General features: G+C 35.8%; 2 protein-coding genes across 2 annotated transcripts in view; one reads left to right on the top strand and one right to left on the bottom strand.

The window, feature by feature from the left end:
• The window catches only part of ACTL6A (actin-like 6A), a 39,482-nt gene extending 33,633 nt beyond the window's left edge, over positions 1-5,849 (top strand). Inside the window, exons 8-10 of the mRNA XM_012639321.1 lie at positions 1,751-1,846; positions 4,384-4,470; positions 5,367-5,849. Coding sequence (XP_012494775.1) covers positions 1,751-1,846; positions 4,384-4,470; positions 5,367-5,447 — 264 coding nt within the window. The 3' untranslated portion in view covers positions 5,448-5,849. The remainder of the gene's footprint in view (positions 1-1,750; positions 1,847-4,383; positions 4,471-5,366) is intronic.
• Positions 5,850-6,227: 378 nt separating this feature from the next.
• Positions 6,228-21,163, bottom strand: part of MRPL47 (mitochondrial ribosomal protein L47) — a 16,851-nt gene continuing 1,915 nt past the window's right edge. Inside the window, exons 2-7 of the mRNA XM_012639463.1 lie at positions 20,045-20,196; positions 19,455-19,515; positions 16,873-16,969; positions 11,501-11,631; positions 10,050-10,145; positions 6,228-6,446 (exon numbers count right to left, since the gene is read on the bottom strand). Coding sequence (XP_012494917.1) covers positions 6,323-6,446; positions 10,050-10,145; positions 11,501-11,631; positions 16,873-16,969; positions 19,455-19,515; positions 20,045-20,196 — 661 coding nt within the window. The 3' untranslated portion in view covers positions 6,228-6,322. The remainder of the gene's footprint in view (positions 6,447-10,049; positions 10,146-11,500; positions 11,632-16,872; positions 16,970-19,454; positions 19,516-20,044; positions 20,197-21,163) is intronic.

Below are 21,163 nucleotides of genomic sequence, written 5' to 3'. Positions count from 1 at the left end.
TATGTAAAAAGATGAAGTACTAGAAAAGGAAAAATACAAAACTCTTTAGCTGTGGTATCCAATGTGGTAGCTACTGGCCACATGTGGCAGTTTAAAATACATAAAAACTTAAAATTTAATTCTTCACTGGCTACTGTATTGGACAGCAAGTACAGATACAGAACATTTCCATCATCACAGAAAGTTCTTTTAGATGATGCTGCTCTAGAGATTTCCTAAAATGTGGCAAACCAAAATATATATTGGTGATTTTCTTATACATAGCACAGCCTTACTTTTATTTTTCAGGAAGGCATGGTTTAAATTATGTTAACTTTTACATGGCATTTTAGATGATCTTCATATTTTTTGTGCTTTGTCATGTTTTAAATACTAACTCTATATCATATACTGCACTCAGATTAGATTATACAGTAAGTACGTATTTGAAGTCATCAGTAGGTTCTTGGAAACTGCGACTTTAAGTGAAACGATGTACAGCATGTCCTCAAATAGTTATTTCAGGAAAAAAAATTGGTTTTGTTATCCATCATTTTGCTTAAAGTCACAATGCTAATAGCTAAGGGTGTATAAAAACTGTGTTGTTCAAAAAAGGCTTTTGGGTAGCTATGAAAATCATTCTTTATTTCAACTAGTAACCTAGTAGGCATGTCCTGCTTCTAGGACAATAGGAGTATACGTTTAGAATTTTTTAGTGCAAATCTAGGGCCACTTTTGAGGGAAAGCAATTGAATTGAAGTACATTTATTATAACAGTGATAACTTTCTATTTTTAGTGAAATCTCTCTTTTTAACTAATGTTGATTGCAGAGGAGATAGTTTTATATTACATTTTCTACTTCAAAATTTAGATGATTTAGACATTTGGAATAAGTTTTAAAAATAGGAACTTATCCACTAAAAGAGCAGGTTGACATTTAACTTTCTGATGTATACATGCAAATTGAAAGTATATATACTCCTTATAAGTAGGAATGTATTTTTATTTGGGGAGGCCTCAGTATGTATATTTTGAAAAAGTTCCCCATGTGGTTCTGATGCATATTCTTGCAAAAGAGTAAGGTAGCAGTCATTTTGGCCAGGAGTATTTTCAGAGAATATCATTGTTCATCATAATCATAAAATAATCAATCTCATTGTCTAATTTTAAATACTGTAACTTCCAGATGAACATTCTAAGATGAAGTCATTATAAAATGTATTTTAATTAAATATTGGCAGCTATCTGCCAAAAAATTATGATTTTTAGAATAACTCCTTTAAGTTAGTAGTTCTTAAACTTTCCTGCACATTAGAATCATCTGGGGAATTTTAAACAAACAAAAACTTTGCCTGCTGGGTGTGGTGGTGTGAGCGTGTAGTCCCAGCTACTTGGGAGGCCAAGAGTTTGAGGATTGAGGCTTGTAGTACACTATGATCGGACCTGTGAATAACTACCGCATTTCAGCCTGGACAACCTAGTGAGACCCTGTTTCTTACAAAAAAAAAAAAAAACTTGCCTGGATCCCATCCCCAGAGATTTTTATTTAATTGTCCCTAGGAATTGGTGTTTTAAAAGCTCCCAAATGAGTTGAATGTGCAGCCAGGATAAAGAACCACTGGTTTAAGCTACTAGGTCCATATAGTGGAAAACATTTTAAAAAAAGAAAAGGAGGAGAAAATCATAGTAGAGGACATGGTTTTATTTGTAGTTGTATTTAAAACTGTTGGAAACATTTGGAACTAATTTATTTTTGTTTTTTTATTCTAGGGTCTCTATGGCAGTGTGATAGTGGCAGGAGGAAACACACTAATACAGAGTTTTACTGATAGGTTGAATAGAGAGCTGTCTCAGAAAACTCCCCCAGTAAGTTATGTTTGTTCTTTAGTGGGATTCTTCAGTCATACGTATCCTCATTGGTGGTGTAATTTTGTAGATCAGGGCTCATTTTTCAGTAGATGGATGGTATTTTGTGTGTGCCTGGTACAATATTATTTAAATAAGTAAATATCCTTTATTAACCAAATTATCCCAGATGACATCTATTGGTTACTCTTAAGTTATTTAAATCTTATTTTATTTATTAACTTCAAATTTAAGTGCCTATAGTCTGCTAGGCAGTAGGGATACAACATATAGTCCCTGCTCACCAAAGGCTCAGTCTACTAGGATGGTTAGGTGTGTAGAAAATATTGACTGTGGTGTGCTAAGTGCTTCGGGATGCCAGCACCAGGTGCTATTGGGAACACTGAGAAGCAAGCACCTAACTCTCTGAAGTGTCAGAGGAAAGCCTTATGAAGCTGTTTTTTGAATGAATTGTTCAGCTCTTGCTAATCAATGAAAGGACACCTAGGTGGAGGGAATACCATGTGCAAAAGTATGAAGAGAAGATAGCACATTCCAGTAATTCAAAGTAGTTGGCTTATTGTCTGTAGAGAAGTGGGGAGAGCAGTATGGCTGGAAAGATAGATGGTGTTTTAGTTTCCCAGGGCTGTCATAGCAAAGTCCCATAAATTGGTGGTTTAAAACAACAGAAATTTATTGTCTCGAAGTTCTTGAGGCTAGAAGTCTGAAATCAAGATGTCAGCAGGGTTGTGCTCCCTCTGAATCTATAGGGGAGAATCCTTCTTCCCTCTTTGTAGCCTCTCATGGTTTGCCAGCAATCCTTGGCTTGCAGTGGCAACACTTCTGTTCTCTTATGAGAACACCAGTCATAGTTGATTAAGGCCCCACCATACTCCAGCATGACTTTAACATATATCTTAATTAAATCTGCAAAAACCCTGTCTCCAAATTAGGTCACATTCACAGGTACCAGGGATTAGGACTTTAACACATCTTTCTGGGGACACAATTGAACCCACAACAGATTGGTGCCAGGTCATATCTTATTAACAAGTAGTTTGGATTTCATTCAAAGATAACAATGAACTTATAGGATAACATCTGGCAAAGGACTAATGAACTCATAACGTTTGTTTTTTAAAAAAATGACTGGGTGCATTGTGATAACTTTTAAAAGGATAGAAGAACCTGATTTGGGGAGAAGGTAATTGACATGGTACATCGATAACTGAATGGCAGTCATAATCAATTTCAATTTGAAAACTTTAAATTTAAAATTTCTATCAGGTGGTTTTTTTGGTAAGGTTTTCTGTGCTAAAAGCTAAATTTCTAAGTTTACAAAAATGTATTAGGGGTTATATAGGCCCTAACAATATCTTTACATTTTTATATTGAATAGTCTTGGTTTTAAGGAATGTTTTACATATGCCACATTTTTATAATAATTAAAAGTGGTATTTGCATTTATAGGCACAAGACTGACATCTGCCTTGTATTTACTAAATTCTTAAGAGACACAGTCTGATCTAGAGCATACCTGAATTACAGTATTAATCATTAGAGTTCATAGAAAGTCCCTGCATAATGAATTAATGAATACAGACATGGGTGGTCCAAGGTCTAGTCAAGACCAGTTAGAAACGATCCTTGTCCTTTAGGAAGTAATTAAAAAATAGAAATAACAGGAAAAAAATTCCATTGTAATAGATACTGATCTTCCTTACCTACAAAAAAAAACCCACGTTCACCCCTCTAGTCCCCCGTACTCTCCACCCGCATCCCACACTCTACCCCTGCCATGCACACATTTGTTTCACTGTCGAAAGACTCAAATTGTGTGTTCGTAAATAGAATAATTGGAACATATCTGCAATTTGAGAACTATCCCAGAGGCAGATTCCTATGTAGGGGGAAAAAAAATCTCCCGATATAGGAAGTGAGATGAGGGAATAGTACCAAGTCATAAAATTATGTATATTAAGAGGGAGTATGAGTTCAAAACAGAAGCACCAATCTGGAAGGGAAGCAGTATGAATAAAAAACTTACCTGAGACCTGATGGCTATATTTTGATTTGGAAGGGCAAGGGTATCAGGAAAAGCATGAAGGCCTAGAAAGGAAGCAATTTGAAGATTGGAGAGGACTACAGAAAAGGAGGCAGATTAGAATAATTAATGTTGGATGAACTTTGGTATAATTAATGTTGGATGTTGGCTGAAATGAAATAATATATGAAGCACTTGGCATAGTACCTGATAGTAAGTGTCAGGTACAGGTTTGCTATTATAGGATATGAATGCTGTACTTTAGTATGCAGTTTTCTAAAGTGTATATGGTTTATCACATATTACATATTAAAAGCCATAATCAGAGTACTTAAAAAACCTTTCTATACAGTAGTCTAACCTATGCTTTTTAGCCTAGCTATTTCCAAATTACCATGTTTAATCTATCAGAGTTTGAGCCACAGAGAGCCATTAAGAAGTCTTTGTCAAAATTGAATTTCCTGAGTCACCAGTTTTGATTGTACTAATGCATATTCTTCCTTCTCTATTTTAGAGTATGCGGTTGAAATTGATTGCAAATAATACAACAGTGGAACGGAGATTTAGTTCATGGATTGGCGGCTCTATTCTAGCATCTTTGGTTAGTAGATGAGCTACTTTGCAAAAACAAAGGTTCTTGCTGAATTATACTAAACTTAGTAAAAATACTAAAAGTAATTCCAGTGCTTCATTTATTTTGTAAGTAACTATCAAATAAATGAGTGGAAGACCTGATAAGAATTACCAGTTTTATTAATGTATGTTCTGATATAACAAAATGCCACTTTGCCTTATCAGTAGACATTTGTCAGTCTAATTTCAATTTCCCTTCTCAGAGGTGGAAATATGTTAATGTATGCATGCCTCTTCTAAAAATACCCTATTTGCACTGGTCATGACTTGTCTACAAGGCATTTAAAATTAAATCATTCCTTCTCAAGTTCTGGTTGTTCCCTGGTCTGTTGGGTAAGGTATAGGAAGTCAGAAATTGGTTCTTGGGGCAAATGGTGAAGTCACGGTGTTGGGTCTAACATGTTGCTTGGACTGGTTGTCTGCCTTGAAGCAGGTGAAAAAGTCGTTGTACTTTTCTGCACCCTAGACTCAAGAGTATTTCCTCTTTACTTCAGAGCAGCCAAAGTAAAAAATGTCACTAAGTACTCAAGCTTTCCAACAATTTCTATTATTGCCTTAAGTTGGCACCAAGCAAGCCATCATAGCTAAACCCTCAGTCTTCCTTGCCAGCCATTTTCTAAATCCTATATAGTGTAGCAGGTATTGAGGGATTTAATATTCTTTCTAACCTTAAAGGCAAGGCTACACAGCATCTTTGGATGGTTCTGGAGGCCAGACGTGAGAGAGTAATGAGTACTTCTTTGGGGGAAGGGACTCTTAAAAAAGTTCTTCAGTTTAGGAGTTGTAAAAACAAAGATATTAAAAGAAAAAAAGTATTTTCTAATAAGTAAGGCATAATTATATGTATTTCTTTCCATTTTATAGGGCACCTTTCAACAGATGTGGATTTCCAAACAAGAATACGAAGAAGGAGGGAAGCAGTGTGTAGAAAGGAAATGCCCTTGAGAAAGAGTTCCCAAGCCTCTACCTTCCTTTGTCACCTTACGTTTCATAGCTTTAGTATACTCAGGAAAAGAATGACCATCTTTTGTAGAATGTTTATACATTTTTGCATATTTCAAGTTCCACTTAAATTTTTTAAGGGTTTAACTGCCTCTATAAATTAAAATAAGTTTGTGCTTTCCTTGAAATGCACTTATTCTTATTGCAAGCATTTTATAATTTTGTATAAATGTCTATTTTCTCTAAATATTTTGCTTTCAGTAAAATGCTTTCCAACTCTGTTTAGTATATTAATTACCAGTGGATTGGTAGAATTGCTTTTCACTGACTAGTAAAAGTTTCTGCCTATGCTTTTTATCTTAGGCTTACAAAATTAAATAAAAATTACTAGCCATTCCAGAAATATTTTTTGGACTGTTTTGCTTTGTAACTTGCTACTTTAAGTACTAAATGTATTTATTATTCTTTTGAGTGAAGTACTCACTATTAATAATATCCATGTCCCCTTCATATCTTATTAACAACAGAGGTAAAACTGTTTTGTTAACTGAATTCCAAAAACTACCTTATTTGCCTTTGCTATGGCAGTTAACATCACTTTCACGTTCTGTAGGACAGCAGGTGACATTAAAGCCTGCTTACGTGTCAGAATTTGTAACATGGGAATTTAATTTGAACTTTATACCTAATTTTTAAAAAATTTGGTAGAAGAACGACCACTTCCAGAATTAGCATGCCACATTAACACTTATAATAATTGATAAGTCATTTGACTAAAAACACAATTTCTTTATAAACCGTTTAACATGTTTATTACTTTTATATATAGACCTAGTATGCAAGAAAAATAAAATGGTAAATTCAGGAGTTCAGACATCTTAGACAAGACTTGACTTCCGAGCTTCAGAAAGATGTGGAAACTTTTCTTGAAGCAATTTTTCTTTCTTTTTCTCTAAACTTTTTTTCCTTGCTCTGATGCGTGCTTCTTTCTCAAGTTTCAGTCTAGAATAATAAAAGCATAACAGCAATTTATACAAAAGTATTTCCGTATTACTCAATACTGTCAAAATAATGTAAAAATCAATTACAGAAAGGCCTCAAACATGCCAGTCTTTGTATCTGCTATGTTATGTATATTATTAAAGCTGAATAATAATTATTGTAAACCTACACAAGTCAAGAGACAAATGTGAAATCAGAAGCATCTGAAACCCTGTAACAACTATCCTTCCTATTTCCTGACTAGAAAGAATGTTCAGATCTTGTAAGCCTACAACAGATTGGACCTGAAGTCCAATCCTGGACTTTCTACCTTATTTTAGAAACACTAATTTTATTGAGTACATTAGACTTTTGATATCCTGAGATACATCCTGAGACTTGTGGGAGTTACCTAATTTCATATAGTACTCTAGCTTATCATTTCCCCTACAGAGAATAAACCCTGCTAAGAGATGATACTTAGGCAGTAGTTAGATTTACTACTCTCTAAGTGAGTTTGTTCCCGTACATTAGCATCCCAAGACACAAGGCATTTGTGCCTAAGCTAAATTATGTTGACCTATAGGGTCAACTTGGGAATCGTCAAAATTGAAAATGATAAATTCATGGATGCCAAATCTCTGCTGCACTTAAATTGGCATTTTAGGGCCAGGTATGGTGGCTCACACCTATAATCCCAGTGCTGTGGGAGGCCAAGGTGGGAGGATTGCTGGAGACCAGCCTGGACAACATAGTGAGACTCCATCTCTACAAAAAATTTAGAAATTAGCCAGGTTTGGTGGCCTACACCTGTAGTCCTAGCTAGCTACTTGGGAGGCTGAGGTGGGAGGATTGCCTGAGTCTGGGAGTTTGAGGCTGCAGTGAGCTACGATCATGCCATTGCACTCTAGCCTAGGTAACAGAGTGAGGCCCTGTCTCTTAAAAAAAAAAAAAAACCCAGTTATTTTTCAGGTTATTTTACTGGTCAGTAGGCATATGTTTATATAAAATAGAGCAATACAATTAAGAGACATACTAAATAACTATAATATGCCAGTGCTATAAGGTCACAGAAATTTGAGATGAGAGTTAGATCTGGATAAAGACAAAAATATGCACATACATAGAAAAAAAAGACTACAAGTCAAAATGAGATTACCCATTCTATTCATCAGTCTTTGCTCCAATTAAATTTTGGCCATTTACAAAAAACCCATCTGAAAGGTTTGCTATGCTTAATATTCAGAAGATTATGCCACATTCTCTGAAGGTAAGGTTAAAAAAACTAGTTTCAAAAATAAGATCATTAGACTATATATAAAGCCTGTAAAAGTAATGGCAGATTGATAAATTCTCATACATTATTTTAAAACTCCCGTTATTTATATCTTCAATTTATATACTAAAGGCCAAAGGATCAAATGGTACAACATTGGGTTTGGATAAATCATGGAGGAAAAAAACCAATCAGTACAGTTAGATTTCTTCAGTTGTTCAGCATCTGAGCTAGGTCTTAAATGTGAGTAAGTGGAAAGATTTAAAAGCTGTAGGAACAGGAGAAGCAAAACGGAGAAATGAGCAAGATACATTTAAGAAACAAGGCAAGAGTTTTGATGAAGGATAAACAGCTAACACTAACTTGTGGGAACACTGGGTGGGGAACAGATTTTATCCTGTAGACAGAAGCCTACTGTATGTTTTTGTTTTTAAAGATGCCGAGAAGTGGGGGTGTCTCTATGTTGCCTGGCCTGGTCTTGAACTTGTGGACCCAAGCGATCCTCCCACCTCAGCCTCTCGAGTAGTTGGGGCTACCAGTACACGCCACCCAGCTACTGTATGTTTTTGAACAGCACTGATGTGATAAAAAGGCGTGAGGAAAAAATTAGCAAAGAAGCAATATTAGAATGGACCAGAGTGAGGAAGATGTTCAGTAATTTAAGTTGATAAAGAGGGACTGCACTAGAGTAGAGACAATAGGAGAAGACAGATCCTGGAGACATTCTGCAGGGAGAATTAAATCAAGGATTGATTGAATCTAGAACAGGGGTCCCCAACCTATGGTGAGTTGTGTAATTATTTCACTATATATTATGATGTAATAATAATAGAAATAAAGTGCACAATAAATGCAATGTGTTTCAATCATCCTGAAACCATCTCCCGCCTGCCCTCCTCGTCTGTGGAAAAACTGTCTTCCATGAAAACAGTCCCTGGTGCCAAAAAGGTTGGGCACCGCTGATCTAGAGCACTGGTGAAAGAGATGACTGATGTTTAGTGCCCACGTAGAACAGAAATACTGCAGATAAAATGAGAAGTAACTGGTTCAGTATGGAAGATGAAAAATTTTAAATGTTATTCTAAAGTATACTAAACAGTTTAAAGTTCAGTTTTAAGATGCATTCTATCCTGTTCCAGTTGTTTTAAGCTTCTTTTGGTATAGAAACAAGCTTTTGGGGGAGAAAATCAGTTTTTGAGGAACTCTTGCTGAAAGTAGAATGCATTATCCAAGGCAGCTGTTAAAAGCTGTGCTTCTTGTGCTATACTAGTTTTTCCCCTTTGACTTTCCAGCTGCTTTCCCAGCCTTGAATTCTGATTTCTAGCACCTATGACCAGGAACCCTGTGGTTCCCCTACCCTGTCTCTCTCTGCAGCTACTGCAACGGGAGCTGAGTAGCACCCTTCCCCAGGAAACCACAACCCTGCATTTCTTTTCCCTTCTAATTGCAGTCTGGGGAGCAAAACTCTTTGTTTTGGATGTGCATCAAATGTTTTATTTTTTATATTTTTTTGAGACTCGGTCTCTGTTGTCTGGGCTAGAGTGTAGTGGCATCATCATACTCATTGCAACCTCAAACTCCTGGGCTCAAGCTATCCACTTGCCTCAGCCTCCTGACTAGCTGAGACTATAGGCACGCACCACCACACCACGCCTGGCTGATTTTCCTATTTTTTGTAGAGACTGTCTTGCTCTTGCTCAGGCTGATCTCAAATTCCTGGCCTCAAGCAATCCTGCCTCAGCCTCCCAAAGTGCTAGGATTATAGGCATGAGCCACTGCACCTGGCCTGGATCTAGTGTTTTAAAGTAACTCTTTTAAAAAATCTTACAATAATTATCAGCTGGTAATTCATAGGATCACTTCACTCCTCTACCTTAACAGAAGCATTCTCCTACTCAATGATAAACCTAATGCAGGAAAAATTCACTATAGGAAATATTTGGAGATCATTCTGCAGGATACTATGTATTCAGATATGATGCAACAGACCTCTCTTCTCTCCTTAGCCCCATTTCTTTTCCTCAGCCTTGCAATAACATGACCTCGCATTTTATGCAACTGAATTGTTTGGACCTTCATTTTAACATTACAGTAGGATTTTCTATATATTTACACATTGACAGATGAACAGAAAAGCAATAAAACTTTTGAAAGGATATGAACTATAATGTTAACAGTGGCTATTTTTGGATGGTAAGATTATATATATACATATGACCTTAACTCTTTTTTACTTGACTTTCCTATTTCTTACTACTTATGTTATAACAGAAATTAAGATTTAAAAAGCTTAACATGTATCTGATGTAAAGATAATATGTTTCATTGTTAAGGGTACTTGTGCTCACCTGTTATAACGTTCCACATAAGGCATTGCAAAGAATCGTTTCCTATGGTATCTTTTATTTAGGTGCCAAGGTATAAACCACTGCTTGAACTTGTGCCTGCCAAGAAAGCAAAAAGTTATTTGTCTTACAGAAAACATTTACTACATTTTCACTTTCTCAACTGACCTCAAATGGGTTAATCCAAACAGAAATTAACAGAAAATAAACATTTTTAGTGAGATGTTTTGGCAATTTCTCTCTTTTCTGTGTTGGATTAGATGGTTATAGACAGCACAGCTAATCCCCTGAATGTGGCTCCAAGCAGCCCCCTCATCACAAACTCCATTAAAAGAACCTATCAAATGAGTACGTGCTAGTAAGTGGTGTAATGTCCAGAGTACAGGGAAGGTCTCCAGCCACTCAAAATGCCTTCTCCATTTTGCTGACAGATATTTACAATTCTAAAGATTCTTCATCTTGGCTGCTCAACCCAAAGGTAAGCAGATCCCCAGTAGAGAGGTTTATTTACACTGGGCCTTCTCAATTATTTATGCCTCAGTGTGAATGCTGATTATCAGACCCTTTCCCAAAGTCTAACAAGACTCTGGGATCTAGATGTAGGAGAGACGAGGAGGTATACAGTTCTCCTAATTTGGCCTAGGGCTTATCCCAACAGCAATGGGAGCAAACTGAACTGGTTCATGTGACCTTAATCCCTGAAAATTTATTTTAGTTAACAGTCCCAGGTTCTCAAAGGGCAAAGAGAGCAGGTATGTATTCTGAAGTTAGCTTCGTGGGTTTTATAATCTTCTGAAATTATATGTGTACATGTACATTTTCTGTAACTTTCATCAAATTCTCAAAGGTCATATGATTCCATAAGATTAAGAATCACTGTAATAAAGAACATATAGATAACTGAATCATGGGAATGGGATGTCTGGGCTGGTATCGGTTTTACCAGATAAAGCTATCTTCATTCATATTCTGGTGTTCCAAAGTGGTTTGCGATCTCTTCTTATATTACATACATCACCAATGTATCTCATATGGTAAGAGGTTTCTTAAAAGATACTGGCAGGGGGCCAGGCGTGGTGGTTCACACCTATAAACCTAGCACTCTGGGAGGCCTAGGAGGGAGGATCACTTGAGGCCAGGAGTTTGAGACCAGCTGAGCAAGAGTGAGACCCAGTCTCTACAAAAAATATAAAAATTAGCCAGACATGGTGGTGCGTGCCTGTAGTTCCAGATACTCCAGAGGCTGAGCCAGGAAGATCTGTTTGAGCTCAGGAGTCTGAGGTTGCAGTGAGCTATGACAATGCCACTGCACTTTAGCCGGGGCAACAGAGTGAGACCCTATCTCAAAAAAAATTAAAAAATCAAAATTAAAAATCAAAAAAAGATACTGGCAGGGGAATGAGGCATGAGATCTCCACTATTATCTTAGAAGAGCCACAGTGTAACTGATGTACCAGATGATTCTTCCAAAGATGTCTCTTCTCCAAGCACCAGGTCTAGCATTTTCTTGACCAGTCTGAAGAAGCCTTAGGGCATCTTCTCTTTCCTCGACAACTTTATCTAATGCATCCATGGACTCTACTACCTGAGAAGAGAAAGATACAATTTCAACAATCACCTATAACAAAATTCCAAAGAAAGAGAATATATATTTTGCCAAAGAACAACTCTGTCGAGTATTTCTTAAAGATCTTTTTGGCACAAGTATGTACACATGAGTGTCTATATTATCACTTTCTATAATTTTTAAAAAGCTCATAATTTCATTTAAATGAGAATCTATTTAGGTTAGATTTCCATATATTAGTTTGTTTGGAGTGGGATACACTTGTACAGATTCATTCTGAAGACCCAATTTGTCTCAAGCTATTTCAAAACCCAATGAGCTAATAAGACATAATAACAATTTGCTATCTTTGTTATATTAATTACCATATTTTGGCTTCAACTAATCACTGTGTCCCTCACATGCAGACACAGATATTTTGGCCTGCTTGGCAGCTGTTGCTATTACAGGGAAAGGAATATCAGTTTATCTTGATACTAATCTCCAAAGATTCATCAAGATGCAAGATGATACTATTAAACTTCTATTTACTTTTATCTTTTTAAGATTTCTATTATTTTCTAATATATATAGTAATATATTAGTAGGTCAATATATATTTGTTTATAAATAAATACTCATATACTGGGAATCGTAATGTCAGATGAGCCAAACTTTTTCACAGTCCTAAATACATACCGAGAACCATCTGTGTGTGTATCACCCCAGAGCATCACAATAGATACCAAACACTGCATACACACATTTGTTTCTTATAAGAATCCTCAAAAAAAGTGCAGATTAGGTTATAAAGATAATTCCCCAGGTAGCTAAGAGACCTGAAAGAGATGTGGAGGTCTCATAACTTTAGATAAATTACCTCATAACTTGTTTATTCAGTTCATACTTGGTACTTCCTCAACTTCACTCAATGCCTTACAGTAGCTGAACTCACGTCTCCCTCTATTTGAATTTCTAAAAAAATCCTTGAGAAATAAAAGATAGGCAAAACAAATCCTATTTTGAAGACAGACAAACTTAGGCCAGTGAAGGGACCACACTGGTAAGGGCTTAACACAAAGCTCTCTAATGTTTAGGAATGTGTAGTCAATTTGGCTGTTGATTGACTACATTAAAGAATTTCCCCAAGCAAGGGCAGGGCTTGAGGCTCCTAACTGAAATCTAATGTTAGCTCCCAAAGATAAAAAGTAAATGGCTACCAAATCCAGAGAGTTAACGTTCAAATGGTTGTGCCAACAGATGTGAAGAAAAATCAGAAGCATCAATTAGGTACACCTTATTCAAAACAAGCCAACCTCAAAGAGCCTTCTTTTCTAGTTTATAAGTTTCTCAGAGCCAACAGTGTCAGCTTGTTTATACAAGAGAGAATACAAAATTAATGGGACTGTGTTTGAGAGTCTAGAGCACACACTTCTATTTGTAGTTAGGAATTACATTTAGAGAGTAACCCTTGAAACACATTTTTTAAAAGAGACTAAAAAAACACATTTGTAAAATTATAATCAATCTTTTAGCATTTGTCTTGTTTCTGTATTTCAAACACAGAGGGACTAACACAAGATCATATATTTACGTGATCCATAAATACTAATACTGTGAAGAGAGGCACATACATATGGTCTGGGTTTTTAATCTCAAAAGGGTACTTAATTACTTTAGTCAGAATTCTACCAGAATTGCAAAGTTTCTTCTCCAAATTTAATATTGTCCTGAAAATAAAACTTGTTAATTTGCTTGAACTGGGTATCAACCCAGATCAGCCCAGTGATAAGAATTACATCCCAATTATAATTCTTGTTTTCTCCTTTACTCTTTCTTAAACAGTTCCAAATCTTCTGTTTTCAATATCTTATATTGAGAATAATTCTTTTTGACTTTTGCTTGATAAAGTTTCCTTAGTAGATGGTCACAAAACACTGGGAACACTAGATATATTTAAAGTTTAAAAAAAAATTATGACCACGTATAGCTTACCTGGAGTAAACTTTCACTATTTTGGACTCTACTAATTTAGAAAAGTACAGTACATATGACATATTGGGCTGAAGTTCACCCCTGAATTATACATTTAAAGCAGAAGAAGGGGATAATCTATTACTGAAGTTCAAAAATCTTATAATAGCAAAGCTTTTTCATCAAGTAAACAATGTGTTATTTATAAAGCATCCTTATTTGTCAATACAATTTAAAAAGTCTCTGAAACAGAAATTTTCTTAACAGCCGAGTTAGGAAACATACCTGAAAATAAACCACATCACTTTATAAATGTTACGTAGCAAGGAGGATACCTACAATGCAGATCTTAGTTTATATTATTCTCCATTAAAAGGAATCAGGTTCCACTATTAAATGATTGATTCCAGGGCTGGGGCAGGGAAAGGACAAGATGAATCCAGAACATCATGCTGTGCCCCATCAAAGAGTGATGAGGACAAAGAGCCCATCAAAGAGTGACGAGGACAAAGGGCCCAGCTTTAAGGAACTTGCACTGGCCAAATCGGGAATGATGGTATTAATATTAAAAGATTATAACCCACTGAATAAAACTGCAATTCACAAGTCCACATTGATAGATAAATGAACTAACACAGAAAGAAATGGGGAGAAGGGAAAGCCCTTCCCTTCAGCAGAAAGACAATAAATGTAGAATAAATGATAGGATTAGAAAACACCATCTAGCAATTATAATAATTGTAATAATAATTGATTCAGGTAAGAATCATCAATAGATGCTAAAACCAGTGAGTGAAAGCTGAGGAGTTATAGGATATTTACATGATCTCTAAGTATTATTTACTTAAATACAAAGAAAAAATAGTAACTACTGCATACAGAGGAAAAAACTGAAAGACCACCTTAGTCAAGTTATTAATGCTAATATCAACAGTAACAGAATAAATCAATATCCTGTACACCTCCTGATATGCTGCACTGTGAAGAATAAAACATCACTTCTACGATACTCCTGCCAATCTTATCATGAGAAACATCACACAAACTCAAATTGAGGGACTGGCCTATACTCTTCAAAAATGTCAACACCCTTCCTTTCAGCTGGAACCGCCATCTTCCAGTAATTTGCCAAAATGACGAACGCAAAGGGAAAGAGGAGAGGCACCCGACACACGTTCTCTATGTCTTTTAGAAAACATGAGCTTTTTCCTTTGGCCACATACATGTGAATCTACAAGAAAGGTGATACCATAGACATCAAAAGAATCAGTACTGTCTGAAAAGGCATGCCCCACAAATGTCACCTGGCAAAACTGGAAGAGTCTACAATGTTACCCAGCATGCGGTTGGCATTGTAAACAAACAAGTTAAGAGAGCAAGATTCTTGCCAAGAGGATCAATGGGCGTACTGAACATATTAAGCACTCTAAGAACCAAGATAGCTTCCTGAAACATGTGAAGGAAAATGATCAAAAAAAGGAGGAAGCCAAAGAGAAAGGTACCTGGGTTCAGCGGAAGTGCCAGCCTGCTCCACCCAGAGAAGCACTCTTTGTGAGCAGCAATGGAAAGGAGCCTGAACTCCTGGAACCTATTCCCTATGAACTCATGGCATAAGAGGTGTAAAAAATAAAAGACCCCTAGACTGTAAAAAAAAAAAAAAAAGTCAATGTCATGAAACACAGAAACTGAGTCTCCACCTTAAAGGAGACTAAAGAGACACAAAAACTGAAAATGTGTGATCCAGGATTTTCTTTTGCTATAAAGGACATTGTTGGGATAAGTGTTAAAATCTAAATAAGATCTGTAGATTATAGGTAATAATATTTTATCAATGTTAATTTCCTGATTTTAAAAATTATATCATAGTTATGTAGGGAAATATCCTTGTTTTTCTGGAAATATACAATTAAGTTTTCATGGATAAAAGGATATAATGTATATAACTTACTCTCAAACATTTGAGAAAAAAATTGTGTGGAGGGGTGGTGGAGACAGAGATAATGTAAATGTGGTAAAATAATCACATAAGGAATCTAAATGAGGGGTATATGAGAATTCTTTGTACTGTTCTTGTAATTTTTCTCTAAGTCTAAATTATGTCAAGATAAAGTTAAAAAAACAAACACAAAAATGTTATAAAACTCAACTTTCACTAAATCAGAGTAATTCTCTGGGCCCGGCTTGAAGGAATTCACACTGGCCAAGTATTTACCCTCCATAATTAGGGTAAACACTTGAGGTTTTATTCCAGACCTTCTATGACTTTCTCCAGGGGTATTATGTCCTTCCTTCTTAAACGCAGTGTAGTAATTACGGTTGTAACTGGTGTGAGGAAAGGAAACTAAAGTAGCTGAGGTTAGGCAGCAGGACTAACGCCATTGCAAAAACTGAGTTCTGTTCTCATTGACTATTTTCTATAGCACAGAAAAATCAATAAAGAGTTGACCTTGAAAGCAATCTAGGAAAAAAACCTCATAAATCTAACTAAATAAAAATATAAAACTTCCACACAGAAAAAATATCTTGAATGTATTTTTAAAAAAAAGGCAGATCTACATACTGATATGGAAAGATATCCAGGGTATACTGGGTAAGTGAAAAATACAAGTTTAAGAAGAGTACATAAAGTATAATCAAATTTGTGTAAATAAAAATAATGAGACACACTTCTACATGTATAGAAAAATTCTGATGGATAAATAAGCAACACATAAGACTGATTACCTTGGAGTGGGAATAGGAGCACAAGGGATATTTCTCTCAATGATGAAGAAAACCTAATTTAAAAATAACTGACCTTTCACAACTATGTAAATACATTAAACACTACTGACTGTAAACTTAAAAATGGTTAAGGTGGTAAATTTCATGTTACATGATTTTTACCACAGTAAAAAAAATGCATTAGAAAATTGATCTAGTTGGTAAGGAAGTGGCTAAAGCAGAACTAGAAATGTAAAGTGGTGCAGTTACTTTAGAAAATACTTCGGTGGTTTCTTAAAATGTTAAACACAGATTTACCATATGACCCAGCAATTTCCCTCCTAGGTATCTATTCAAATGAAAACATTTGTCCACATGTATGTTGGAGATGCGGGTAGGAATGAGGAATGACCGCAGATAGGTTTGAGATTTCTTTTTGGGGTGATGGAAATGTTCCAAAATGAGATAATTGTGATGGTTGGACAACTCTACATTTACTAAAAATCAAACAGAAATAGAAAAAAGAAACCTATTTGACAAGAAATACAGGAAACATATGCTCACTCCATTTAGCTCCAGTCTCCAGCCTCCCCTAACCCTTACCTTCTCTAACCGCTCTGGACTTGGCATTGGCAAGCTCTGCCGCTTGGCCTCCTGCTCTAGGGTTAAGAGCATGTTTCTTTCTTTCAGTAGGACATACCTACATAAAAGAACACAAAGCTTGTCATGTGGCTATGTAAATAAAGTTGTGATTTATGACATCAAAATTAATGATCTGTACTTGAAAGTCATTTAGAAATCTCAATATACAGAATATCATCACAAAGAATAATCCTTTATACAGAATGGTATCTTTGCTTATCCATTTGTTCAATAAACTTTCCATGTACCACATATTGTATTAAGTGCTAGGAGAGTTACAAAGAGGCATAATACATAGTCCTTAAGTTCTAAGTGGAGAGAGAAGGAAGATGGAAGATAAATATTTACCGAGGACCTGTTATATGCCAGGCAGTGTGCTTAGCACTTTATATACATTACTTCATTTAATTCTCACGACAACCTTTTGAAGTGGTATTATTTCCACTTCCTAAATAAAGAAACTAAGGCAGAGAGAAGTAAGGTATTCTGGGTCACACAGCTAATTCAAGGAACAAATCCTGGACTGCGTGTGTACAAAATCCATTCTATTTTCATTTCTGAAACTGTAACGTGATGTAGCATACTGCATGGGACAGACAAGTACCAAAAGAATTAAGTGGGAGAGAGGAGACATGTCTTCTAGCTAAGATGAAGCGAAAGCTTAATAGGGGAGACGGGATTTGTTAGGATGAAAGGGAGAGTAAAGCAAACAATCAAAGGTACTGAAGCAGCAGAGCTGAAGTGAGGATAGGCTGTCTGAATACATCTGTTTGAGAATCAGAACAGAAAGGAAATAAATGTGGAGGGCACTGAAAATGAGACAAGGGAATTGGGGTATTTTATACTATGGAAGAAGACAATTTTAGGGGAAGGAGTGGCAGAAGATTATTTGGTTGTAGCCATGATCAATGCTAAAATAGCCCTAACTATCCTTTTACTAATAACTCACAGTAACAGTGCTTTAATATAACTTATTTTTCTAAAATGAATAAACATAGTATTAGTGGTTTTTACAAACACTTTACAATTCTTTAATCTCCCATGAAAGATAACCCTTTAAATCAGGGCATAAAAATGTAAATGTCTACTACTAGAGTGCCTAGGCAGGTAACAATCATGAGTCAAGTGGATGCGGTGAAAGAACAAAGGGTAGGTAGGAGAAGTAGTGTGCGCTGCTCCATCTAGAAGTGGCAGTTGCTATAAAGACCAGCCAGTTGTTGCCATATAAGAATGCAAGGCCAGTGTTGTCAAATCACAGGTCTGATTATTCAAGAGAAGCCAGAAAGCCTTATTTTGTGCGTGAAATTTCCCAATTTTAAAAATAAGTACAGTCCAGGCCGGGCACAGTGGCTCACGCCTGTAATCCTAGCACTTTGGGAGGCCGAGGCGGGCGGATTGCTTGAGCTCAGAAGTTCGAGACCAGCCTGAGCAAGAGCGAGACCCCGTCTCTACTAAAATTAGAAAGAAATTAATCGGACAACTAAAAATATATAGAAAAAATTAGCCGGGCATGGTGGCGCATGCCTGTAGTCCCAGCTACTCGGGAGACTGAGGCAGAAGGATCGCTTGAGCCCAGGAATTTGAGGTTGCTGTGAGCTAGGCTAACGCCACGGCACTCTAGCCCGGGCAAAAAGACTGAGACTCTGTCTCAAAAAAAAAAAAATAAGTACAGTCCAGGCTGAGTGCAGTGGCTCATGCCCATAATCCTAGCACTCTGGGAGGTTGAGGCAGGAGCATTGTTTGAGGTTAGGAGCTCGAGACTGGCCTGAGCAGAGTGAGACCCTGTCTCTACAGAAAAGAAAAAAAAAAAAAATTAGCTAGGGAACTAAAAATAGAAACAAAAAATTAGGCGGGCATGGTGGCAAGCAACTGTAGTCCCAGCTACTCGGGAGGCTGAGGCAGTAGGATCACTTGAGCCCAGGAGTTTGAGGTTGCTGTGAGCTAGGCTGACGCCACGGCACTCTAGCCTGGGCAACAGAGCGAGACTCTGTCTCAATCAATCAATCAATAAACAAAAATAGGTACAGTCCATATGAAACACATCTTTGGGCTAAAAATGCATTAAAAATGCAATCTTGTCTTAAATCTTTTCAGCCCTCTCTAATTCATCAGGAGAACCTGCCAGAAGAGTCTATCTAAATTCTCGATTAAATGCACCCTCCAACACACCCCCAAAGCAAATAAGCTAAAGATTACAGACCATAAAAAAGGTAATAAAAAGGAGAGAAGTATAAATATGACCAACTATTCCCCATTTCATTTATTAGTTTACTGAAATTGCTAGTATAAAGGTGTTAATATGACCAGTAGCAGTTATAGTAAAATTTCTAAACTGCCAAGTACTTGAGAACTGTGATATATTTGTCTTAATGCAATCTAAACTGTCATATTTATAAAATTTTTCACGATCTTATATATTATCCACAGTACTATAAGACAAATCACTTTACTCAATTTCTCATATCAGATAGATATAAAGTTTTTACCTCATTGTTATACTGTAACTGTTTCAAACACGATGTTAATGTACTTCGTATACTTACCAAAGTTTATGTAAATCTTCATTACTTTTGTTCCTTAATTGCTGACAGGTCCATGATGCTCCTATTAAAATGATAATTCATAACCTGAAATAATGTTTCTAGTTATATCCCCTTGGCAAATTACTTAACCACTCTAAATCTGTTTCCTTATCTGTAAGATATTTAATAGCTTTATTATATTATATAACATAACATATAATTAGGACTAAATTGAATTAACACATATGAAAATATTAGTAACAAATAGCATTCAAAAATGTTAGCATTAGTACAGAATGCATTTCATACCCTAATGAGAAAACACTTATATTGTTATAATTTTAATTATCACTAAAAAATAAAATCTAAAATAAACCCTAAACTTCACTTTAATTATTAATTTCAACCAACTCCTCTTCTAAACCTTTTGCCAATCTGACAAGGAACAATTAACTCTACTATTACACTGTCCTTTCAATTTTCTCTAGTAGACAGTACCAAAGGAAATCGAAAAAGGAAACACCTAAATAATACCTAAATTGGATAAATAATCCTAGAATGATGGAGGGTTCAATAAATACATTTAATATTGACCAGTCCAAATATCTCACCAGATTTTACTTTTTCTTCTCCCCAATTCTTTGGGTCATCAAAAAATTCTTCCAGTCCTTTTCTTGATGATGTAGTATGAAGTAATTTGCACTGGTGAAAGGATGTGACATCTGGTATATTCTTAGGCAACAAACTAAGAGAAAGCCTGCAACTGAATGCATATAAACAAGTACTTAAAGTTTCATATTTGGATTTTAAAAGTAATAAACAGAATCATTTCCTCACCTATAATGTTAAAAAAGCCTACTCAGGGTTTCTGCACAAGCAATAAACTTTTAAAATGCTTTAGAATGTATTTTTAATATTGCATTATAGAAGTTGCTATCCTATAATTTCAGAGGTAATATATTTATATGATTATATTTTAAGGTAAAAATATTCTGAAGGTAAATTTCACATGTGTCAGGGGCCCAAAATGCTTCCTCCTTTAACTCGGTAATTCCTCATCTAGCAATTTCAACTGAAAAAATTATCATATATGGGAATTTATAAATTACGATATTGGCCAGGCTCACAACTGTAATCCCAGCCCTTTAGGAGGCCGAGGTGAGAGGATCACTTGAGGAAAAGGAGTTTGAGACCAGCCTGGGCAAGATAGCAAGACCACGTCTCTACAAAACATGAAATAATTAGTCAGGTTTGGTGGTGCAAGCTTGTAGTCCCAGCTACTTGGGAGGTTGAGTCAGTAGGAACACTTGAGCTCAGGAGTTCAAGGCTGTCTTGAGCTATTATCAGGTCAACACACTCCAGCCTGGGTGACAGAATGAGACCCTATCTCTAAAAAATATATTTTTTTAATTAAAAAATTACGATGTTTATTAAAACATTATATATGATATCAAAAGGTTGATAATTATGTGCAACTGGGAAATGGTTAAAAATTATTATGTATCTATATCATAAATTATTATGCAGTAATTTAAAAATTATGTCTTAAAAATTATTTAATGACCTGGAGAAATGATTTAAAACAAAATAGTGAAGTGCATCACAAGTGTTGTATTCCTACCAGAAATATTTAAGCTGAATCTAATCATGAAGAAATAATCAGACAAATCCAAAATGGAGAGAGATTCTTAAAAAGCTAATCTTTTTTTTTTTTTGAGACAGAAGCTTGC

This window comes from Propithecus coquereli, unplaced genomic scaffold (genome assembly GCF_000956105.1).
Source record: "Propithecus coquereli isolate 6110/MARCELLA unplaced genomic scaffold, Pcoq_1.0 Scaffold14, whole genome shotgun sequence".
In the NCBI taxonomy this organism is placed as follows: Eukaryota; Metazoa; Chordata; class Mammalia; order Primates; family Indriidae; genus Propithecus; species Propithecus coquereli.
The sequence above is the reverse complement of the archived record's forward strand: the minus strand, read 5'-3'. Positions and strand labels throughout refer to the sequence as shown.